General features: G+C 41.1%; 1 protein-coding gene across 13 annotated transcripts in view; it reads left to right on the forward strand.

Moving 5' to 3' along the window:
- LOC104107909 (uncharacterized) overlaps window positions 1-23,203 on the forward strand; it is an 87,053-nt gene that overhangs the window by 39,669 nt on the left and 24,181 nt on the right. For 11 of the 13 annotated variants that reach the window (XR_011410858.1, XM_009616834.4, XM_018774728.3 and 8 more), the window contains 11 exons: window positions 11,269-11,367; window positions 11,510-11,611; window positions 13,059-13,117; window positions 13,287-13,413; window positions 14,148-14,294; window positions 14,368-14,484; window positions 15,746-16,008; window positions 17,297-18,846; window positions 18,928-20,138; window positions 22,063-22,191; window positions 22,268-22,420. Coding sequence is in view for 12 of the 13 variants with exons in the window: in XM_009616834.4 (XP_009615129.1) it covers window positions 11,269-11,367; window positions 11,510-11,611; window positions 13,059-13,117; window positions 13,287-13,413; window positions 14,148-14,294; window positions 14,368-14,484; window positions 15,746-16,008; window positions 17,297-18,846; window positions 18,928-20,138; window positions 22,063-22,191; window positions 22,268-22,420 (3,957 nt within the window). In the remaining variant the exon portion in view is untranslated. The remainder of the gene's footprint in view (window positions 1-11,268; window positions 11,368-11,509; window positions 11,612-13,058; window positions 13,118-13,286; window positions 13,414-14,147; window positions 14,295-14,367; window positions 14,485-15,745; window positions 16,009-17,296; window positions 18,847-18,927; window positions 20,139-22,062; window positions 22,192-22,267; window positions 22,421-23,203) is intronic. The other 2 variants (XM_009616835.4, XM_009616836.4) reach the window with 2 other exon arrangements.

Genomic DNA, 23,203 nt, shown 5'->3' on the forward strand with positions numbered 1-23,203 from the left:
ACTGGGCAGCAGAGGCATGGAACGTAAAGGACGGGCAGAAAATATCGAAACTGGGTGACACGCAATATCTCTTTCGATTTGTCACCGAGTCTCAAGCTTCAGAAATTCTCGTAAGAGGAAACAGGTGGTTTGATGGGAATTTCTTAAAGTTAGACAGATGGGTGGAGCACGATGGGTGTCTCGACCCTCGTTTCCCTGCCGAAACATTGGTGGTCAACATGGTGGGTTTCCCAGTGCATCTCTGGTGTCTTGACCTATTCAAGAAGGTTGGGGAAATCTGTGGGGGTTTCATTGATGTCACTTGCAGCTTGCACGATCTCTCGCGAGTAAGGATTGTGGTGAGGAAAGGGGGCCGAATCCCTGTCTCCACTGTTGTGGAAGATGGCTACTTGAGCTACAGGGTTTGGTTGAGCCCTGAATTTCGCCCGGTCTTTATGCCTGCGATTTTGGCGGAAGAAAGGGAAAGGTCAAATAGAAGGGAGGAAAGGGGAAACCAGTTTCTGAGAGGAGGGAAGGGCTCACCGGACCAGCGGACTAAGCTGGAATCAGACGGTAGATCGAGAAGTGATGGGAAGTTTGAACTTGGGAGAAGAAGACAAAATCCTAACAGGAGGGCAAAACGTGAATGAGTTAGTGATGCGGGCTAGAAAGGTAGAATGAGTCGGTCCTCTTTTAACTATCATAGGGTCAGGCAAGATCTCAGCAAGCATATGTCTGGGCCTCTACACATGGGCCCAGCAACTTATCCCAATTCTATTAGAATCGATCCAAAGGGGCCCAAATTATATCAAGCGGCGTCCGATAAGGCTCCTAATCATATGGGAGCAGTCACTCCTCCTTCTGCCAATGATGCCTCAAACAGTGCTGTACCAAACACTAGGGGCTTGTGCTCCTCTTCGGCCACTGTTCCAGGGGCAGCACCGGCAAAAGCTGGCGGTGTTATTCCACGGCCCCCCGCCTGCGATGGACCCAGCTCCATCGCCCCTTCATCTCCCACTGTGCTTAGATGTGCTGAGGCTACAATACAATCTCCTCCAAATGAGGCATTATTTCCCGAGGTTGGTGCCTCTCAACGAAACGACGTGATCCACCCGGCACACAGAGTTCCTACTACTAGCAATGCTATGGTCTTGCATTCCTCCGGTAGGGGCAAGGAAAAGGTAATTACAGAAGACGCATGTACAATTTCGTCACGGATCGGAGAAGTGGACATGTCCTTATGGATGGAGGATAAACTATTAAACTTTGGGAAGTTCTTAGGTGTTTCTTTTGAAGGGAAGGAAGATAGGGTGCTGGAACTGTTGAGGGAGTTTGAGCAACAACCCTGTTACGAAGGCGCGGGGAGGGAGTTGGGTAAATGTGTTAATCAAAATAAAACAGGTGATGTAGTGGTGTATCAGAGAAAGGGTCGAGTGGGTGACACGGAGAAAGGGACCTCGTCTAGGGGGGGTGGGGAAATGGGGGCTATTGTTGCTTATGGAAGTTAAGATCCTTTCATGGAATGTCAGGGGGATGAATGACCCGAACAAAAGGGCCATCATCAAAGTGGGAGTAAGGGAGTGGGGTGCCAACCTAGTTTGTTTTCAGGAGACCAAAATGGAAGTTTTGTCGGATGCGATCGTGAGAAGTCTCTGGGGAGGTAGTTGGGTGAAATATGACTGGGTCCCTGCAGCGGGAAGTGCCGGGGGTATTCTACTTATGTGGGATGATAGAAGTTTGGAGGTAAAGGAGATTAGGAAGGGAGCTTTCTCTTTGGCAGCTCTCGTCAAAGATAGAGTGAGTGGAATGGAGTGGGGATTTGGGGGAGTGTATGGGCCGGTAGGGGAAGGGTCCAAAGTGTCTTTCTGGGAGGAACTTGCTAACATTATGGGGGAATGGGACATCCCATGGGTTATAGGTGGAGACTTTAACACAATTAGATTCCCGGAGGAGAGATTAGGGTGCAATGTGATTTCGAGGGCCATGGAGGAGTTTTCTGACTTCATCAATGATCACTTTCTCATTGATCTTCCTCTGTCAGGGGAAAGGTTTACTTGGGCGAGGGCGGAGGATTCAAACTCAAGGTCCAGACTCGATAGATTCCTGATATCGTCCTCTTGGGATGAGTTGGTGCCGAATGTGTTGCAGATCCCTTTACCTAGGCTGACTTCGGATCACTTGCCTATCTTGCTAGATGGATGCAGAGGGAGGGGGGTCCGTGCTCCCTTCCGGTTCGAGAACATGTGGTTGAAAGTGCCAGGATTTTGCGACAAAGTGAAAGAATGGTGGACCAACTACGGGGTATCAGGGTCACCCTCATTCCGTCTGTCGAAGAAACTCAAATTGCTCAAGGGAGATATTATTAGGTGGAACAAGGAGGTCTTCGGGAGGGTGGAGGTCAAAATGAGGGAGCTTATGCATGAATTGGGGGGGAATTAGAGAGAGGGGAAGGGGCGAGGGAGCTAGATGAAACTGAAAAAGTGAGATTGGGGGAGGTTAAAAGTGAAATAGTCGAGCTAGCAATAGCTCAGGAGACTAGTTGGCGACAAAAATCAAGGGCGCTCTGGTTAAAGGAGGGGGATTCGAATACTAAGTTTTTCCACAGGGTTGCGATTGCAAATCGAAGGAGAAACTTCATAGAGTCCTTAGTTGTAGATGGGGTAAGGATTGAGGGAGAGGAAGAGGTAAAAGGGGCGATAGTGGGGTTTTATGAGAACTTATACAAAAGAGGAAGTTACCTGGAGGCCTACTTTGGGGGTGTGAGAAGGCACGGGAGAATATATGTTATTGATATATTGAATGAATGAATAATACTACACAAGAGCCTTATTTATAGCTATACTATACAAGGACATACTACTCCTCTACCAATGTGGGACACTATGTACATGTTGTAACTTAACACTCCCCCTCAAGCCGGTGCATACAAATCATATGTACCGAGCTTGTTACATATATAACTAATACGAGGACCAGTGAGAGACTTGGTAAAAATATCTGCAAGTTGATCATTTGACCTCACAAACTTTGTAGCAATCTCTCCTGAAAGTATCTTTTCTCTGACGAAGTGACAATCAATCTCAATGTGTTTAGTTCTCTCATGGAACACCGGATTTGATGCAATATGAAGGGCAGCTTGATTATCGCACACAAGTTCCATCCGACTGATTTCACCAAATTTCAACTCCTTGAGCAATTGTTTGGTCCAAACTAGTTCACATGTTGCCATAGCCATTGCTCGATATTCTGCTTCTGCACTAGACCGAGCAACTACATTCTGTTTCTTGCTCTTCCAGGACACCAAATTTCCTCCTACTAAAACACAATATCCAGACGTAGAACGTCTATCAGAAGGTGATCCTGCCCAATCAGCATCTGAGTATCCAATGATCTGCTCATGACCTCGATCCTCAAAGAGTAACCCTTTGCCTGGAGCCGATTTTATATATCGAATAATGCGGACAACTGCATCCCAATGACTATCACAGGGAGAACTCATAAACTGACTTACAACACTCACAGGATAGGAAATGTCGGGTCTAGTTACTGTGAGATAATTTAATTTTCCAACCAGCCGCCTATAGCTTGCAGGATCGCTAAGCGGCTCCCCCTGTCCTGGCATAAGTTTAGAATTCGGATCCATCGGAGTGTCAACAGGTCTGCAACCTATCATCCCCGTCTCCTCAAGAATATCTAAAGCATATTTTCTTTGAGAAATAACAATACCTGAGCTAGACTGGGCAACCTCAATACCCAGAAAGTACTTCAATCTGCCTAGATCCTTAGTTTGGAAGTGCTGGAAGAGATGCTGCTTCAGATTGGTAATACCATCCTGATCATTGCCAGTAATAACAATATCATCAACATAGACTACCAGATAAATACAGAGACTTGAAGCAGAGTGCCGATAAAACACAGAGTGATCAGCTTCACTACGAATCATGCCAAACTCCTGGATAACCGCGCTGAACTTACCAAACCAGGCTCGAGGAGACTGCTTTAGACCATAAAGTGACCGACGCAAGCGACATACAAGGCCACGAGACTCCCCCTGAGCAACAAAACCAGGTGGTTGCTCCATATAAACCTCATCCTCAAGATCACCGTGAAGAAAGGCATTTTTAATGTCCAGCTGATAGAGGGGCCAATGACGAACCGCAGCCATGGATAGAAAAAGGCGGACTGAAGCCACTTTAGCCACGGGAGAGAAGGTATCACTGTAATCGAGCCCAAATATCTGAGTATATCCTTTGGCAACAAGACGGGCCTTAAGTCGATCAATCTGTCCATCGGGACCAACTTTGACTGCATAAACCCAACGACAACCAACAGTAGATTTACCTGAGGAAAGAGGAACAAGCTCCCAAGTACCACTTGTATGTAAAGCAGACATCTCGTCACTCATAGCCTGTCGCCATCCTGGATGAGACAACGCTTCACCTGTAGACTTAGGGATGGAAACCGAGGACAAAGAAGATATAAAAGCATAATGGGGAGATGACAGACGATGATAGCTCAAACCGACATAATGAAGGATTAGGGTTAAGTGTGGTCCGTATACCTTTCCGAAGTGCAATCGGTGTACTAGGAGCAGGATCCGCAGCAGGAGCAGGGTCAGGTGCAGGACGAGAACCAGTTGGGCCTGATGGAGGACGCAAACGACGATGATAAGTCAAGAGTGGTGTTCCTGTGGTCGGGGAACTAGGGGGAACAACACTAGACTCCTCTGTGGTCGAAGGTGGAGGAGGAGTTATAGTGAACTCCTCAAAGGTCGGTATAGGTAAGACCTCAGATATATCATGGTGGTCAGCAGAGGTAAAGAAAGGTTTAGACTCAAAAAATGTGACGTCAGCTGACATAAGGTACCTACGAAGATCTGGAGAATAACAACGATATCCCTTCTGAACACGAGAATAACCAAGGAAGACACACTTGAGAGCACGGGGAGCTAACTTATCTTTCCCAGGGGCTAAGTTATGAACAAAACACGTGCTCCCAAAAACACGAGGTGGAAGAGAGTATAAGGGTGACTGGGGAAACAATACTGAATGCGGAATCTGATTCTTGATGGGAGATGAAGGCATCCGATTAATCAAATAACAAGCTGTGAGAACTGCATCGCCCCAAAAACGCAACGGAACACGAGATTCAATTAGAAGTGTGCGAGCAGTCTCAATAAGGTGCCTATTCTTTCTCTCAGCAATCCCATTTTGTTGAGGGGTATAAGGACAAGATGTCTGATGAATAATTCCCTGAGAAGTCATAAACTGCTGAAATTGAGAAGATAAATATTCTAAGGCATTATCACTGCGAAAAATGCGAATAGAAACACCAAATTGGTTTTTGATTTCAGCACAGAAACTCTGGAATATAGAAAATAACTCAGAACGATCTTTCATTAAGAAAAGCCAAGTACATCTTGAATAATCATCAATGAAACTGACAAAGTAGCGAAACCCCAAGGATGAACTGACTCTACTAGGACCCCATATATCAGAATGAACTAAGGAGAAGACAGACTCTGCATGACTCTCAACACTACGCGAAAAGGAGGCTCGGGTATGTTTCCCAAGTTGACACGACTCACAATCTAATGTAGACAAACTAGATAAACTAGGCACCATCTTCTGAAGTTTGGATAAACTCGGATGTCCTAAACGTCTGTGGATTAGATCTGGAGGATCTGTAACAAGACATGTTGTGGAAGGACTGAGTGAGTTAAGGTAGTAAAGGCCTTCTGATTCACGTCCGATACCAATTGTCTGTCCCGTACTGCGGTCCTGCATAATAAAAGAATCGTCAATAAAATATATACCACAATGGAGGGCACGAGTCAAACGACTAACAGATGCAAGACTAAAAGGACAGCCAGGGACATAAAGAACGGAATCTAGGGTGATAGAAGACAAGGGATTAGCTTGTCCAACTCCTTTTGCCTTAGTTTGACATCCATTGGCTAAAGTAACAGTGGGAAGAGACTGTGAATATACAATATTTGACAAAAGTGATATATTACCAGAGATGTGATCAGAAGCGCCGGAGTCCATGACCCATGGGCCAAGAGTGCTAGACTGGGAAACACAAGCAAAAGAATTACCAGAAAAGGAAGTATCAGTCTGAGCAACTGAGGCTACTTGTGGAGATGTCTGCTTATTTGCTCGATACTGAAGGAGCTCATTATATTCTTCTTTAGATAAAGAAAATCCTTGGTTACCTGGAGTCTCGGTCTGAGCAATGTAAGCATTTTTGGGTGGACGACCATGTAAGGAATAACACATTTCACGAGTGTGTCCGAGTTTGTGACAATAAGAACACTTGGGTCTAGATCTTCCAAAACTACCTCCTCCTCGTCTATGCTCCATAGTTTGAGATGCCCGAACATCCATTGTCTGGGATGCAAGAACAGAGGAATCAAGTATATGTGATGAGATCACTGGTGGACTTGGTGCTGCAGCAAGGCGGAGTAATCGAGAGAATAATTCATCAACTGTCGGGACAGACGGACTAGCCAAAATCTGGTCGCGTACTGAATCAAGATCATTAGGAAGTCCAGCGAGGGTAAGAACGAGAAACATCTTCTGTCGCTGCTCTTGTTGTTTTTCCACACTAGCCGAAACTGGCATCAACTTCTCAAATTCCTCCATGACTGCCTGTACTTGACCCAAGTAAGTAGACATATCCAATTCCTGCTTCTTTAAGTTTGTCATCCGTGAAATCACATCATAGAAGCGAGATATGTCATTAGTGTATAAGGTGCGTGCCTTTGCCCAAACCAAATAACATGTCTGGAATGGACGAAACAAGGGCATCAACTTGGAATCAATAGATCGCCACAAGATGCTACATAACTGAGCATCGATTTTTGCCCAAAGTGCTATTGCCTTTTCATCTCCATCGCTAGACTGTTTGATTAGATGATCTTGAACACCTTGACCTCTACACCATAACTCGACAGATGAAGCCCAAGCTAAGTAGTTTGAACCTCCCATTAAAGGTTCCGAGGTAATAATAGCACTAGAGTTTCCAGAACTCATGTTTCTAGACCCAAAAGCATCAAATCTCAAAGACATTGTTGCAAATTATTACCAAATAGGAGAAAGAATCAACTGTAATCTACTGAAACAGTGTACGAAAACACAGAAACAGAATACTGAAAACTGTAGCTGCCGGAATAGTACTGTAGCTGCCGGAAAAAACTCAAAGTTGTCGGAATGAAATGAAAACAGTAAGGGTAGGATCGGAATTACCAGGCGACCCAACTGTTCTGAAGGAAGATTTTCAAAAAATGGCCGGAAGTGGTCGTACGCACCGGCGCGTGAGCTTCTGGTGGCGCGTGGAGGTGCGTGAGGCTGCTTCTGCCGGAGTTGTTCACTGGGGTTTGGTCGCCGGACAGTGACGACTCTTGTGGTAGTGTTGGATTTTGCACAACACTGACTGAGATAAAGCAGACGCAAACAGCCTTGAAAAAGTCGCCGGAAAAAGACTTCCGGTGACTAATTTCTCTTCCCGGAATCGCTGGAATTTATGCACAGCGATAAATCTCTCACAATTGCTCTGATACCATGTGAGAAGGCACGGGAGAATATATGTTATTGATATATTGAATGAATGAATAATACTACACAAGAGTCTTATTTATAGCTATACTATACAAGGACATACTACTCCTCTACCAATGTGGGACACTATGTACATGTTGTAACTTAACAGGGGGGAATAGAGTTCAACCACATAGGGGAGGGAGACAATGAGTGGCTAGAAAGAGCTTTCGAGGAGGAGGAGGTGCACGATGCTGTATCGAGTTGTGCTGGTGATAAGGCCCCTGGGCCTGATGGTTTCTCCTTGGCTTTCTTCCAGCTCTGTTGGGACACTGTTAAGGGGGAGTTGATGGAAACCATTGAATACTTCCACGTGAATGGTGCTTTCGAGAGAAGCATCAATGCTTCTTTTATTACCATTGTGCCTAAGAAAGAAGGCGCATCTTGTATCAGAGACTATAGGCCCATCAGTCTAGTGGGGAGCATTTACAAGATTATTTCTAAAGTGCTTTCCAACAGACTAAAGAAGGTTCTTGACGTTTCCGTTTCGTCCTCCCAGAATGCGTTTGTGGAAGGTAGGCAGATCCTAGATGCTGCTCTTGTGGCAAACGAACTTGTAGACTCCAGAAGGAAAAATAGAGAATCCGGATTACTGTGCAAGTTGGACCTTGAGAAGGCTTTCGATCATGTCAATTGGGAGTTCCTGGACTTCATTATGAAACGGATGGGGTTTGGGGAAAGATGGAGGGGATGGATCAAGTTTTGCATTCCAACAGTCAGATTCTCTGTCCTGGTTAATGGTAGCCCGTGTGGTTTCTTTGGCAGCTCCAGGGGGCTCAGGCAAGGTGACCCCCTATCCCCCATGCTATTCATTTTAGTGATGGATGCTCTGAGTAAAATGATGGATCGTGCGGCGAGTGGAGGCTACTTGAGAGGTTTCTCAGCTCCGATCGGGGTGCTCAGTGCCCGAAGGGTCTCTCATTTGCTTTTTGCGGATGACACCCTAGTTTTCTGTGAATGCCGATATGGATCAGTTGACCTGCCTGAAGCAAGTACTGCAGTGGTTTCAGATAATATCAGGACTCAAAATCAACCTCGGCAAGTGTGAGATTTTCCCGGTGGGTGAGGTTGCTAACATTGATGCTTTGTCGCATGTTCTCGGATGCAAGATGGGCTCTCTCCCCACTACTTACCTGGGTCTACCGTTGGGTGCTTTGAAAAAGGATACTACTGTTTGGAACCCAGTCATTGAAAGGGTTGAAAAACGATTAGCAGGCTGGCAGAAACGGTATTTGTCAAAAGGCGGTAAGGAAGTGCTTATTAAAAGCACTTTGTCAAGTATCCCTACCTATTACTTATCCCTGTTGCAAGCACCTGTGAGCATCACAGAAAAACTAGAGCGACTTCAAAGGAATTTTCTCTGGGACGCGGCAGATGGAACTAGAAAGTTTCATCTAGTGAATTGGCAGACAGTCACTTCCCCAAAGAAGTGGGGTGGACTTGGAGTAAAAGATCTCAGGGTATTCAACAGAGCTTTGCTGGGGAAGTGGCTGTGGAGATTCGGGGTAGAAGAGCATGCTCTATGGAGGGAGGTCATAGCAGAAAAGTATGATTCCACGGGAGGGGGTTGGAGGACCAAGGCAATCACAATACCGTTCGGGTGTGGCATGTGGAGGAACATCATGAAGAACTGGGAAGCCTTCTATGGCAGCATCACTTACAAGGTGGGAGATGGAAGGAGAATCAGCTTTTGGAATCACAAGTGGTGTGGAGAGGCTACTCTGAGGGTCTCTTTCCCACACGTCTACAGAGCTTCAAACCAGAAAGAATTGATGGTCCAACAAATACGCAAGGAGCATGAAGGGAGGATAGTATGGGACCTCTCTTTTAGAAGGAACATGCAAGATTGGGAGATTGCGGAGCTCCAAAACTTATTGGCACTGCTATACGGGCAAGATATGCCCCATCCATCTTATGACTCTTGAAGATGGGGGTTGCGTGATGATGGCTTGTTCACCGTAAAGTCCTTCTACCAGAGTATGTTGGTGAGACAGGAGGCTACTTTCCCATACTCATCGATCTGGATTCCTAAGGCGCCCACGAAGGTGTGCTTCTTCGCGTGGCTAGCAGCGAGGGAGTGATCTTGACATCTGAAAATCTGCGAAAGAGAGGAATTACACATGTTAGTTGGTGCTACATGTATAAAAGCTCAGGGAAGAAGTTGATCATCTTATGCTGCATTGCCCTGTGTCCTGGGGTCTATGGAGGGCAATCCTGAATCTTTTTGGTGTTCAATGGGTGATGCCAAACACTGTAAAGGAGATGCTATATAGATGGGCCGGTTTCCGTAGAAGAAGCAAGCAAAAAGCGTGGAAGTTCGCCCCGTTAGCTCTCATGTGGTTAGTCTGGGGAGAGAGAAATAGGAGAGTTTTTGAGGGGATTGAGTCTTCGTTTTCACATCTTAAGAATAGTCTTTTATCTCTGATCGCTTTTTGGTGCACACATGTAGCTCCTACTAGTGTAGAAGATTGGGCGTTATTTGTTGGGAATCATGTTCTAATGTAAATTCTCTACTTTTTGTATACTTCTTGTAGGCGGGAGTTTTTTCTCCCTTTTGATTAATACAATTTACCTTATCAAAAAAATGATGTATTCAATGTTTGCCGAGTTAAATATTACTAACTCTAAGCTAACACTTCTCCTCAAGTGGGCAAATTTACAAAGCTTGGTACATATGTAACTCTGTCGCGCCCCAAAACTCGAGGGACGTGACCAGCAACCAATGCCTTGTGCTTACTATCAAGCGAACAAACCTAACATGACATACTTAACATAGCCCATGCATGGATACAATTCATAAACATTTGAAGAATAACTTTCAATCATAAAGCATGGCCCATTTGCCTAAACATTTGAAATATCATAAAACAACATAATCTTTAAAATAGTCATTAAAACATGCCATGCGAGACTTTAAGTTACATGACAAAACATATACTAGATCCCACACATGTATGGAGTGCCTAAGACATGACGAATGAAAGAAAAGTTCCGGACAACCCAGACTTCACCCAAAGAATAAAACTGACTAGCTTCTACGGGCAAAGCGAGGTTCACCAAAAGCAGCCGTGGGAGTGAGGGAGAGGGCCTAGCAAGTGGTAGCATTTTCCGAATATCAACAGTTGCATTCACATCTGCCCAAGCCTTGATGGACAGAGTTATCTGGTAGCTGTACTGGTGGGAGGTGGGAGGTAGTAGGTATCCTGTGGAATTAGTCGAGGTGCGTGCGAGCTGACCAAAACACCACAATTATAAAAACATAAAGATTACCTTTGGAGGATTATGACCTTCGATTTTATTGGCTATGTTACAGTCTGACCATTGGATGTATGTCTTTGGAAGAATAAGGCCACGATATTATGTTGAATTGTCAGTCTTACCTTACAATTGGTACTTGTTCACCAGTTCAATGTTATGTCTGGGTTGCATCTTTTTGCTGTTGCATTGTTTTGGAAAAACAATAATTCCAGACACCCTTCTTTTTGGGGGACGTTTTAAATAATAGAACATTTATTTTTTTTTCGTTTAGTTTTTAAACAGATATAGGTATCATGGTGCTTTCCTTGTCTCACCAGCAAGAAATGATGTTCTTTGTGATAGAATACCAACACCTCTTGCAACCAATTGAGCTTGCGTATGTTTGTAAACTGTTATTGCCTAAAATTCTCTAGTTAACCATCAATTCATTTAGGTAAATTCTGATGGAGGTAAGCCAAGTATTCATCAACCTTCTCTAAGTTTCCAACTTGACATGTCGCATCTTAAGCAGGCTGCTACTTTATCTGTGAAGGTACTATAATTTTCCTTGCTTTTTACAATATTTAGGTCAGTTACAAGCTTTTAACTATTGACACAACATTCTATCATGAGTTATTTAATTTTGAATGGGAGGTTTTTTCAAGGACTTACATCCTCTACGTTCGTGTAAACAGGCATCTATCCAGCCACTTCACATAACCTGTGATTTAGAATGTGTCAAGAATATTACGAGTCTTTCTTTCCTTTTGGAACACTCCTGTTCTCTGCAGGACACGGTAAAGTATTCGAGTTATTATGATTATTGTACTTAGAGATCCATAAAATTTGATACTCTTTGAGATCGCTTAATCCAGAGTCTGTCTTATTTCCACTTTAGCCTCCAGGTTAATCCACTGATAAACATAGTTACATTTTATTGTATTACGTACAAAAGGTAATACTGAAAACATGACATTCTGTTTGGTGGTGTTCGGTATCAATGTGTTGCATTCATTTAATAATTGATTTCTGATTGCCTTTAATATTTTTTGCATGAATATTTCTTATATAATGAATCATGCAATGGATGTCCTAATAGTGACAGAGAGCATCAAGTTACTAATGCAACAAGAATAGGAGCAGAGAAAAGATACATTAATAACTTGATGAATAAATACACCTATTAATAGGAGTCAAACACGCACCATATATCATATTTGTCGAAGCAGACAATATCTAACTAATAGACTTAACTTCTCGACTATAACTCTCAACACTGGGCAGGTCTGCCAAATGTCAGAGGCGGGGAAACTGATCAGTTCTTATTTTGAAAACGAAAAGTAGTGCAGCCAGAACACTTCATGAAAAGTTTGGTGATTAACAACTTTAAATCTTAATTTCTTATAAAACTAACGTTATAAGTTACATATCCGCATATCGCCAAATGCAAGTTAAGGTAACAAATTTGATTACTTTGAAATCAGAGTAAATAGTTGTCAGAACAGTACTGACGGAGCAGTTGGAGCAACTTATGGAAGTTCATAGAATGTTGCTGAAAAAGGATAGTTTTCAAAATCACCCCAAAAAAAGTTGCAAAACATGACCAGAATAAGGCAAGGCCACCACAGAAGTTACAGGAAAGAGCCCCAGTACTTTTGGAACAGTCACCTTAAGGAAGTGCAGATTGGCATCAGATGATCAGTAGAAAGAGGCACTGTGCCTTCGGAATTATCAATGGAAATGAAACATGTGCTGGCTGGACTAGTCACTAGTGCGAGAGAGTGTCATTGGAATGGTTACTTCAAAAAGACATAATGCCAGAACAGTCACCAGAAAGTAGAATACCTAAATTAGGAAAAGGGAGAAACTTTAGATTGCTCGATTGCTGACGAATGCCATAAGTCTCTACCGAGAAATTGTAAATGCTCAAATACCATGTCAGGAAAAGAGAAAAGAGAAAAGAGAAAAGAGAAAAGAGAAAAGAGAAAAGAGAAAAGAGAAGAGAGATATTGATGGTTTGATGTATGGATAACCCAATTATAGATGTCAAACGCAACACTCATGATAATTTTCTAATGGGGGGAAGACATTCAACTTGAAGTTTTAACTCTTCTTGTATAACTTTTAACATTGTAACATTAAAACTTAGCATTCTTATACCTAAACTAATAGTTGCTTTAATTAATAAAGCAAGGTTTTGACAAGATAGATGTTGTCGTGACTTGATATTGTACCGTGTTTCAGATTCTGTCGTCCATCAACAAAATTCAAAATATTAATGCACGACTTCAGACTAAAATTGGGTAAGTACATCTAGCAAGCTCATCTATTAAATAGATCTTCTTGCCTCCTAGTCAAACACATGGATATTACTTGTCCATGTAATAGGGTTATACTGATGCAAATCAATTGGGTATCTATGTTAATCCTCCTGCTCTTGCTGTTATTCCTACGTTTTATATTTTTCCACAGGCACGTCTTATCAAATCGCAAGATTGTTACATGGAATGTCCATATATTGGGTATTACTGTCCTTGTTCCTGCTGGAGATGCAAATTCCGACATGCAGAAGATGGTAAATTATTCCAAGCCATTTTTGGTGCGTTATCCCCATTTCCCATTATTATAGTCTCCCCATTGTCTTTCAGCTCTTCACTTTCCAGACTTTCCTCCTACCTTGATATTCCTTCTAGGTCTGTAACAACTAAATATGCGCCATTCAACCTGGGTAGTAATCATGGGAGATATATTTGGATTTGCAATTCCAAATCACATGTATATTTTGTTCAATTCCCTAAATGAGGTTGTAGTTTATATTCACCGTGCAAAATATGCTGGGATTCTTAGGTGGATAGTTTGTTAATTATGTCTGTTTACCTTTTTTAATATCCTGGTTGTCAAGTAATTTTGCCTCGGACTTGGCATCTAATGACCTCACATGAAAGGTGTATGTATATTTTGTTCAGTTCCCTAAATGAGGTTGTAGTTTATATTCATTCTGCAAAATATGGTGGGATTCTTACGTGGATAGTTTGTTAATGATGTCTGTTTACCTTTTTTAAATTTTTTTCCTGGTTGTCAAGTAATTTTGCCTCGGACTTGGCATCTAATAACCTCACATGAAAGATGTGAAGTGTAGATATTTCAACCTCGAAAAATTAAGTCCTGACTTGAGTGTACTGAGAGAACATTTGGTTCGCCTCATGTAATTTTATTGTGACCCATGACACTTGCATGGTGTCCTTGACCAATTTTCTATCGAGACGTAGAAGGCATTGTTATTATTAATGTAGTATTGCATTTTTAGTGGCCTGAAATTTCTAGTTTGGGCAGGTTCTGGAAGCAGGGGAATTAACCTTTGCATCAAAAGGTGACAGAGATACTTTATTAGCATCATCTTGTTGCACTAGTGATGTTGTCTTGGGTTGTCAGCTTCAAGATCTCTATGATCACTTTGAGATTAACATTAGTGATCTTGAGGTCAGTCATTTTGCTCTTTTTTACTCAATTTCCTACTCGTATGATGTCAGTTAAGTGTGACTTCTTGCTGCAGGTAAAATTTTTGACTTCATATTCCTCTGGAACTGTCAACCTTCTGGAGAAATTTAGTACCAATATCAATTTGAGATTGTGTATTATTCCTGACGAATCAGAGTTGAAAAATTGTGAGGTAAGGGAACCATTTTCATGATTATGTTTTCTATACTTAGCATTACCAATTCAATTTTGGGTTTGCAATAGTCTTTATTTTCTCTTGAAATCATAGGGTCTTACATTTTTAAGCCTTGAATTTGTTGTTGTGTAATTGAAATTGATGGATATTGCTAGTGGTGCAAGGATCTAATTTTGTTTACAAATTACTGTTTGTTTGCGTCTATGTTCTTGACTGGTCAAAAGTGAAAAGCTTAACTACTGAATTTACAAATAATTTTTTTCACATTTAAGCTCATTGTTTTTATTGCCTTCAAGATACTAAAGATGTTTCTTTTTCTTCTCATTAATTGGGTGGCCCAGTTTCATGTGGGGCAGAGAAGAAGAGCTAATGACCCATACCGTTAAATTTTAAATGGGAAAGCATGACTATTGCTTTTTGACTAATATAATTGATAGAAGTCCTACTAAATCCCATGTTACCTTTATGCTGAACTACTTTTACTCTTGCAGGCAAAGGTCAGTAAAAAACAAATAGAGGGAAATGTCCATTTTGTTTTTAATTTGAAGAATATATAGTATCAAAGTTTATCAATCTTGCTTGTTATTACTCCAAGACTGTCTATTTATTTTATTATTGCAGGTGTCTAATTTACTTTTTTAATAATACTTTAGGGTGGTTTATCTTTGTTGTTTCGTTCAAATTTTAAAAACTCTAGCTTATCACATAGTACAAAGTCTTCGATACCTTTTTAATTTTAGGGTACTGTAGTGACAGGGAGAGAGTGGCATATAGCGAACACGACTATCCCTTTACGTTGTCACAAAAAGGCTGTATCCACGCCTCAAAACCTGTGAATAGGTTATGAAATGAGCAATCTACCAATGGCATCAACACCTGCACTTGTTTTTAAAAAGGTTAGGTTAGAAATTCAATCTTGGTGATGTCCATTTTTTGGTGATTATTGGTGGATATATTGTTTTAAGTAATGTTTCATATCTGGTGAAACATGGCAAGTTTTAATCACTGTATTAAGTTGCAGAATTTGGGTCATGCGGACAATCTTAAAGGTATAATAGCTGATGTAAAGCATGAAGAAGATGTTCAAGTTGTAATTTTCACACTAACAAACTGAAACATCTGCCGATTTGAGTGGTTGTATGGAGCAAGTTCTGTTAGACTGTTATGATGCTACTCCACTTGCTAGGTTTTCTAATTCGCAAAGTATTCTTTATGTTTGATCAGATGCTTATAATGTAGGTTGCTTTTTTGCTTTCAGGTTGATATTGAGGTTTCATCAGTTCTTGCTCACTTTTCACCATTACTATACGGGGCAATTATGGAACTAATTGTAGATTTTGATATATTGCGTCTATCATCAGACTCCTTGGCGCCAACTACAGTTAATGGATGTGGGATATCTGCGATTTTTTGGTTCTCCATTGCTGCAAATGTGAAATCTATTGGTTTCTTGATCGATTTTGAAAGTGATGTAGAAAATGCTTGCAGTCTCATGCTTTTGCTTCAGATATTAAATATTCGGTATGTGGATTTGCATCTTGTTTTACTTTTTATCAACCAGAAAAGGATATACCATTAGTAATAGCGAAAATACACAAAAGATGAGATGTTACACAAAGTTGGTAAGTGAAATCGTGTTGCAGCTTTATACTCCTAGACATATCATAAATAACGAGCCTGTTAACCCTCAGGGGTTGGCCTGGTGGCAATTGACTTGAGCCTTGGGGTTTGCTCCCTTTCAAGGTCTCAAGTTCGAAACCCACTGGGTGCAAACAATTTCTGAGGGCCATCGGACTGGGTAAAACCTGAATTAACCGTGGTGCACTTGCGGGAAACTCCTTGCCGAGGGCCTGTGCACCCCCGGGATTAGTCGGGGCTCAAAGAGACTTGGACACCCGGTGCAAATCAAAAAAAAAAAATAACGAGCCTGTCTATTAACCATCCTGGGTTTTCACCGCAAGAATGCTACAAGAATTTCTCTAGTGCCAAAATACTTGACAGTTGACAAAAAGTGGCACGTCCGATAGAGGAGTTATTTTCTGCTCTGATAAAATTGCACTGTTTTTGTTTGTTCACCTCAAGTCATCCGTGATACAATGCCAATTTCAGGTAAATCAGTCATGGCATCCACCATGATGGAGTCTAAACTGTAGCATTGATCGGACCATTGTCTTAAATTCTATTAATATGTTCTTCGAAATCAGATAGACATTTTGAAGTGCTTCCTTTTAACTGTGGTGTTCGGGCTAGCTTGTGTGGACCTAGACTATTCCACGGGCATCTCTGTCCTCCCACTAGTACAGATTTTGTGTGAATCTCCCCACGAAGACTTGAGCAGATGAAGAATGATATTACTTTTTTGTCTCTGCTGGAATCCATTATTTTCATGGCAGCTTCATTGGCTGCTAGGCTGCACACTAGGGTGCTGAATTTGTTTTAAGTTTTTATTTTGTTGTTGGTTGGCAGCAAGTGAGCTTGACTACTTATCTGGCGAGAAAACAAATAGAGGACTAAAGGTGCATTTGAAGTTGTGGCTGAAATAGTTGTATTTCGACTTAACCTTTAAAATTCAAGTAACTGTAAAGAAAATATTAGAAAACTTTCTCTTTTTGTGCTGGTGGGAGGTAGAAGGTATCCATGGAATAAGTCGAGGTGCGCGTAAGCTTGCCTGAACACCACAATTATCAAATAAAAGAAAATAGTAAAAACAACATGTTGTCTGGTATCTATCCTTCAATCATTTATTTCCTTGTGTTCCAGGAGAGATCCTTTTCAAATCATTTCTGTATTAAGTGTTCACTTTATGAAGTTGCAGGTTTGATGGAAAAGAGTCCTTAGAGGGAAGGGCCTCAGTGAAGGATATAAACATCCATGATTATTGTGGTAGAAGTGCAGGGAAAAGCCTTACCTTTTGCTCATCTCGAAGCTCGTCAGGATCTATGTATCAGGATGATAATGGTGTCAGAATTGGTCGTCAAACTGGGGATTCCGATAACAAAAGTAGTACCAATGATCCGTGCATTCTGTTCCATTACAAATACTGTGAGAATTCAGGATTCATTGGTCATGAATGTAAATTGAGTTTAAGTGGTCTTGATATTCACTGCTACCGTTTTATAATTGGAGTTTTGGTAGGATTTGCTGATAAGCTATCTAAAATCAGAACTTCTCTTCGAGTTGCGGGCAACCCTTTAGTGAATGGCAACAATTGCATTCCTAGTTTTCTTTCCTCGCTTCAAAATTCTGGTTTCTCCAACTTTTTTAAAACTTCTGTGTCTGAATGGGCAAGCATTTCATTGGATCATTTCCCTTTCATCACCCTAACAGATACTGGTTCTTTACTTAATCTTGGAGGTTTCTCAAACGAAAATTTCCCTGAGTGGAGAAAGGTTCTCAATTTAAGGGACTGCAAGGTTAGAAATCCTAAGGCCGACATAGAGAATAGATCTAACAGTCAGCTTCCATTTTCTGTTAAGTCGTCTTCTCAAATTTATGATGCTAAAAAGGCGTATTTCATTGATTTGGAGCTCAGCAGCTGCAGAGTTCATTTTCATGAACCCCCTTACGTGATTGGAACTCTTCTGTTTCCAAATGTCAAGTCTGCATTGTGTATTTACGCTGACTATCTGGATATACTTTGCTCTGCTGAGGGTTTGGCTCTTTCTTCTTTACAGTGGACTCAAATGATGCAGGATTTCCTTTGGGGTCCCTTGACATCCAGTTCCTCTCCAACTTTGAACCTACGTGTCAGGAAAGAAAGTGAAAAGTCACCGTTGAAAATGAGTTTCAGTATCCAGAATGTGTCTTGTGTTTTACCGCCTGAGTTCCTTGCAGTTATCATTGGTTATTTTTCCTTATCTGATTTGAGCAGTCCCGGTGGATTGCCTATTACAGAAAGCTCTAACTCTAATACTTCAAAAGACAATGTATGCACTGAATTTATGTTTGAGATACTGGACTCCAACTTATTTATACCGACGGGGGCCAGCGGATCTCAATTTCTGAAGTTTGATATACAACGGTTATATTCTGGTTTCACGCAAAATGGTGAAGCAAAGTTTGTGCTGAAGGATATTCCTGCGGAGTGCTTGGTTACAGAAGATGAAATTGCTCACAGAAATGATTGTCTAGACTTATTTGGATATGACTTATCTCTATCTTTGATGCAATTGGAAGAAGAAGCATCTAATTGTTCAGGTTCTTTTTATGGCCCCTCTTGGGCAAATATCATCTTGATTGCGCCATTTAGTGCTGATGTATGGGTGAGATTACCATCCCAATGTGAATGTTGCGATCTCGTATCCTGTTATCCAAGTTGCATTATGACAATAGTCAAGGTTTGTCAATTCAACGCTGAAGGTAAGAATCAGATTCTGTCATAGGTTTTCTTGAGTATTCAAGCAAACCTTTTGCATCTCAGTATTTGCTCTTTGTGCACAGGTGCATCACTCATGATTGGGTGTGAAGCAATGATGGATATGATAGATCAGTTTTCCTCGGTAAATAAACAAGCCGAAGCATTCAAATCTGATATCTTACAGTTTTTTCTATGCAAGGAGGGAAAAAAGGGAAAAGACGCATCTCTGCCTCAAGCCTCTCCTGAAAATTTCATGATAATCCAAGCTTCTGTGAGGTCAATGTCCATAAAATGGCGAGAACAGAAAGGAGAATCAGTTGCTTCTGACCTCATTGGGGAGGTTAACATGCAGTTGCTGTGTTCTGCCTCTTTAAAAAATGATGAACTCTCAAGGCTGAGGATCTCCTTCTCTTATCTACAGCTATTCTCATCACTGAACTCTGTTTTGCTTGCAGAATGCTGTTCTAACTCTGGCTTACCTGTTATTGTAACAACATTTTCATTGTCTGATCAGGGTGCAAATATGCTTTCTGTTTCCATGTCTTTGCTAGATGTTTGGATACATTTGTCTGACTGGGTTGCGATCATCAATGTACTCCATTCTTCCTCTACAAAACAACCCAAGATCTTGATGACAAACTCATTATCAAAGAATATTGCACATGTCCCTATTGACCAACTCAAGGATGGTGAAAATGATGGCCCACAAAATTCCTATCCATGTCCAAATATTTTGACGTCGGAAGTAAATGTGGGGCATGTTTCTGGAATTCACTATGTTGAGTTGGAAAGTTTTAGTGTCCAAATTCATGTTCCTGCTTGGATTAGAAGTGATGCTTTTGACACATCAGAGGTGAAGCAGGGCGAAAAGAACATGAATGATTTACGAAACATGATTTATGGAAATCGACATGGCCTTTTTACTGTTGGCTTTCAAGCTAGGAATGCTAAACTTTTTAACTTCGGGACCATTATGAGATTGAAAATTGATCTAGATAAAACCTGGGGTACAGTGGAGCTAGTAAAGGATGATACCACACGCACATGGCCCCTGTTTGAACTATTTCAAGTGAACCTGGAAGCTGAAATTTGCACTAGTTGCATTGAGCATATCCATGCGAACGTGGATCTTCAATGTCACTGTCTGGATGTATGGTTATCAGATCACATTCTTTATTTCTGGCACTTTGTGGATTTTGAAAGTCCAGCAGCTGGGCCTTCTCAGTTTAGTGTCAGTCAAGTGAAATTTGAAATCCAGCTTAGAAAGTTTTCTCTTCTTTTGGCTGATGGAAAGGTGATTTCAACTCTATAGCACTATCTCTACCGACATCATTTCTGCAGTGTGCTTTTGCTAGATTGGACTCAAAAATGCATGTTGATAACTTGATCTCTTGCTATTTGTTAGTTAGTTAGCTGTTATGTAAATAAGCATAGTCCTGATCATTGCCAGTAATAACAATATCATCAACATAGACCACCAGAAAAAGTAGAATGCCGATAAAACACAGAGTGATCAGCTTCACTACGAGTCATGGGATAGCTGTGTTGAACTTACCAAACCAGGCTCAAGGAGACTGGTTTAGACCATAAAGTGACCGGCGCAAGTGACATACAAGGCCACGAGACTCCCCCTGCGCAACATAACCAGGTGGTTGCTCCATATAATCTTCAACCTCAAGGTCACCGTGAAGAAAAGCATTCTTAATGTCCAGCTGATAGAGAGGCCAATGGCGAACAACAACTATGGATAGAAAATGACGGACTGATTCTATTTTAGCCATGGGAGAGAAAGTATCACTATAATCGAGCCCAAATATCTGAGTATATCCTTTGGCAACAAGACATGCCTGGAATAGACGAAACAAGAGCATCAACTTGGAATCACTAACTAACACTATTCAACTGTCTTAAATCCATTACTATCTTTAGAAGTATTTAATGATTTATGTTCTTATGGGTACCACCGGGAAGCTGTAGACCATCATCATATTTCCTTTAATGGTTCCTCCCTTTTGTTTGAACAGTAAATTGACAGTTCATGGTAGGAGTTATTCCTCATTGGTGACTGACATCTGTTTCCTGGCATTCTTTTTTCTTGCACGAAACTTTTCTTGCAAGGTCTTGTGTACTCTACATGAATTTTCTCATTGATATTGAGTGCGGGGGTAAAGTTATGAACATGCATGCTGCTGGTATGCCACCTTCGGTCCATCATGTCAGTTAGAAGTTGTAGGAGCACTTTGAAATATATCTTGTTTCAGAGAAGTCTAGTTCCTGGAAGCTCACGAAGATATAGGAAGGCTGTTAGTAATTAGGATTCGGTCTCTAGGTTTTCAGAGTGTGTTGTAATTTCTTCTTCAGTATTATTATTGTTAAGATCTCCCACATTACTTGAGGAAATGGGCTATTGTCACCTAATATGATTTTGGGCAATCCTCACCTCAAACGTTTGCAATTGAGTTTAGGCCCAATTTTCATTGTCTTTACATGGTATTAGTGCCCGACACATTCCTATTCTTGGTTAACCCCATGTTGCACCCCTATGTTATATTGTCCACACTCGAAAAAGTCCAGCCTTCGGCATGCACACAGAGTCTAAGAATGTCCCACATTGGTTGAGAGAAGGGCTTATTGCCGCCTTATTTGGTCCAGTGCAATCCTCGCAATCCTCACCCCATGAACTAGTTTTTTGGTTGAGTTAAGCCTTATGTCCATCTTCTTTACAATTATGCTCATATTTTCATGAAAAAATTGCATTTTTTCTTTTATCATCACTGTCAAAACTCCTCTGTACTGAATTGGGAAGAGTTTCTTTTTCTCCTTTTCTTATCTCGTTATTGTCTCCTTATATGGTCCTGGACAAGCATCACCTCTTTTTATCTTTTTCTTTTTTTCCTATTCTTTTTAGGCTGTTTTCTAACTTTTGTTTATGGGGGTATGGTGTGGTGTGGTGGGGTGGGGTTCTAGACTGCAAATTTTATCCCTGATGTTCCGTCATATTTAATCTTTGCTTTTCTGGTCTTTCATCTGGTTAATTGTGTGGTCTTTTGTTTTTTCACTGCTGATAAGTGGGGCGATTCTTGTTTGTTTCATGCCAGTATTGTCTTTTTTATATTTTGAATGCAATGGGTTATTGTCCTTTGATCATTTCTGCTAATTATATCCCATAAATTCTTCAGCTACAAATGTTTTGCTAATACCTGTATATTTTTCTCTAGTGGAGTTCAAGTGGACCTTTGCTGGAGTTACTCATGACAAACTTGCTTCTTCGCTCAAATATAGCTGGAAATGAAATGGAGGGTTTAGTGAAGTGTGAAGTCCAAGTGAACTACAATAACATTGACAAGGTAGAGATAACAAATCATGGTTTATCTTCTATTGGACTTCTGGTTCACTAATTTTATTTTCTATCTGGGACAATAGGCGTTGTGGGAGCCTTTCCTAGAGCCATGGAAAGTCCAGCTAAGCATAAGAAGGCATGACGACCATTCCCTTTTGAGTAGTGACGTTACTAGCAATCTTCATATCGAGTCGACAACTCAACTTAACTTGAATCTTACCGAGTCCCTTATTGAGGTAATTTAGTTTAACTGTTTTGCAAGAAAACTCTCTGTTGCATTTGTTGATAAAATTATTTATTGCGAGAAAGGAATCCCTCTTGGCGTTTTCTGGTGGAAATTGTGAGAAAATAGAACAAGGAAGAAAGAATTGTGAGAAGCTCTGCTTGATTATTCCCTCAAGCTATTGGGTATTTAGATAGTAAGGCATACATGTTCTAAACTAGGAAAGAAAATCAAGATGTACATAATTACAGGAAACTAGTCATCCTAATTGGTTTGTGATCCTAATTGATATGCTGTGTATTTACAATATCCTTAACTCCCCTCAAGCCGGTGTATATAAATCGTATGCGCCAAGCTTGTTGCACATATAACTTGTTCTTGGACCAGACTTGGTGAGTATATCTTCAAGCTGATCATTCCACTTTACGAACTTTGTGAAAGTATCTCTTGAGAGCATCTTTTCTCTGATAAAATGGCAATCAATTTCTATATGCGTAGTCCTCTCATGAAACACCGTATTTGATGTGATATGAAGTGCAACTTGATTATCACACACAAGTTCATTTGGCCAATCTTTCTAAATTTCAATTCTTTTAGTAGTTGCTTGATCCAGATGTGTTTGTGGGCGCCACTTCCATTGTTCTATATTCTGCTTCTGTTACCACTGTTCTATATCCAGATGTGTTTTGTTATGACGCCTAATAACAAAACATCACCACTGTTATCCTCGTCTTTCTGAGCTTTAATCAGATAAGCTCAACCTTGTGTCATAAAATACTAGATTACATTTTGCTGC

This window comes from Nicotiana tomentosiformis, chromosome 9 (assembly GCF_000390325.3).
Source record: "Nicotiana tomentosiformis chromosome 9, ASM39032v3, whole genome shotgun sequence".
NCBI classification, from domain to species: domain Eukaryota; kingdom Viridiplantae; phylum Streptophyta; class Magnoliopsida; order Solanales; family Solanaceae; genus Nicotiana; species Nicotiana tomentosiformis.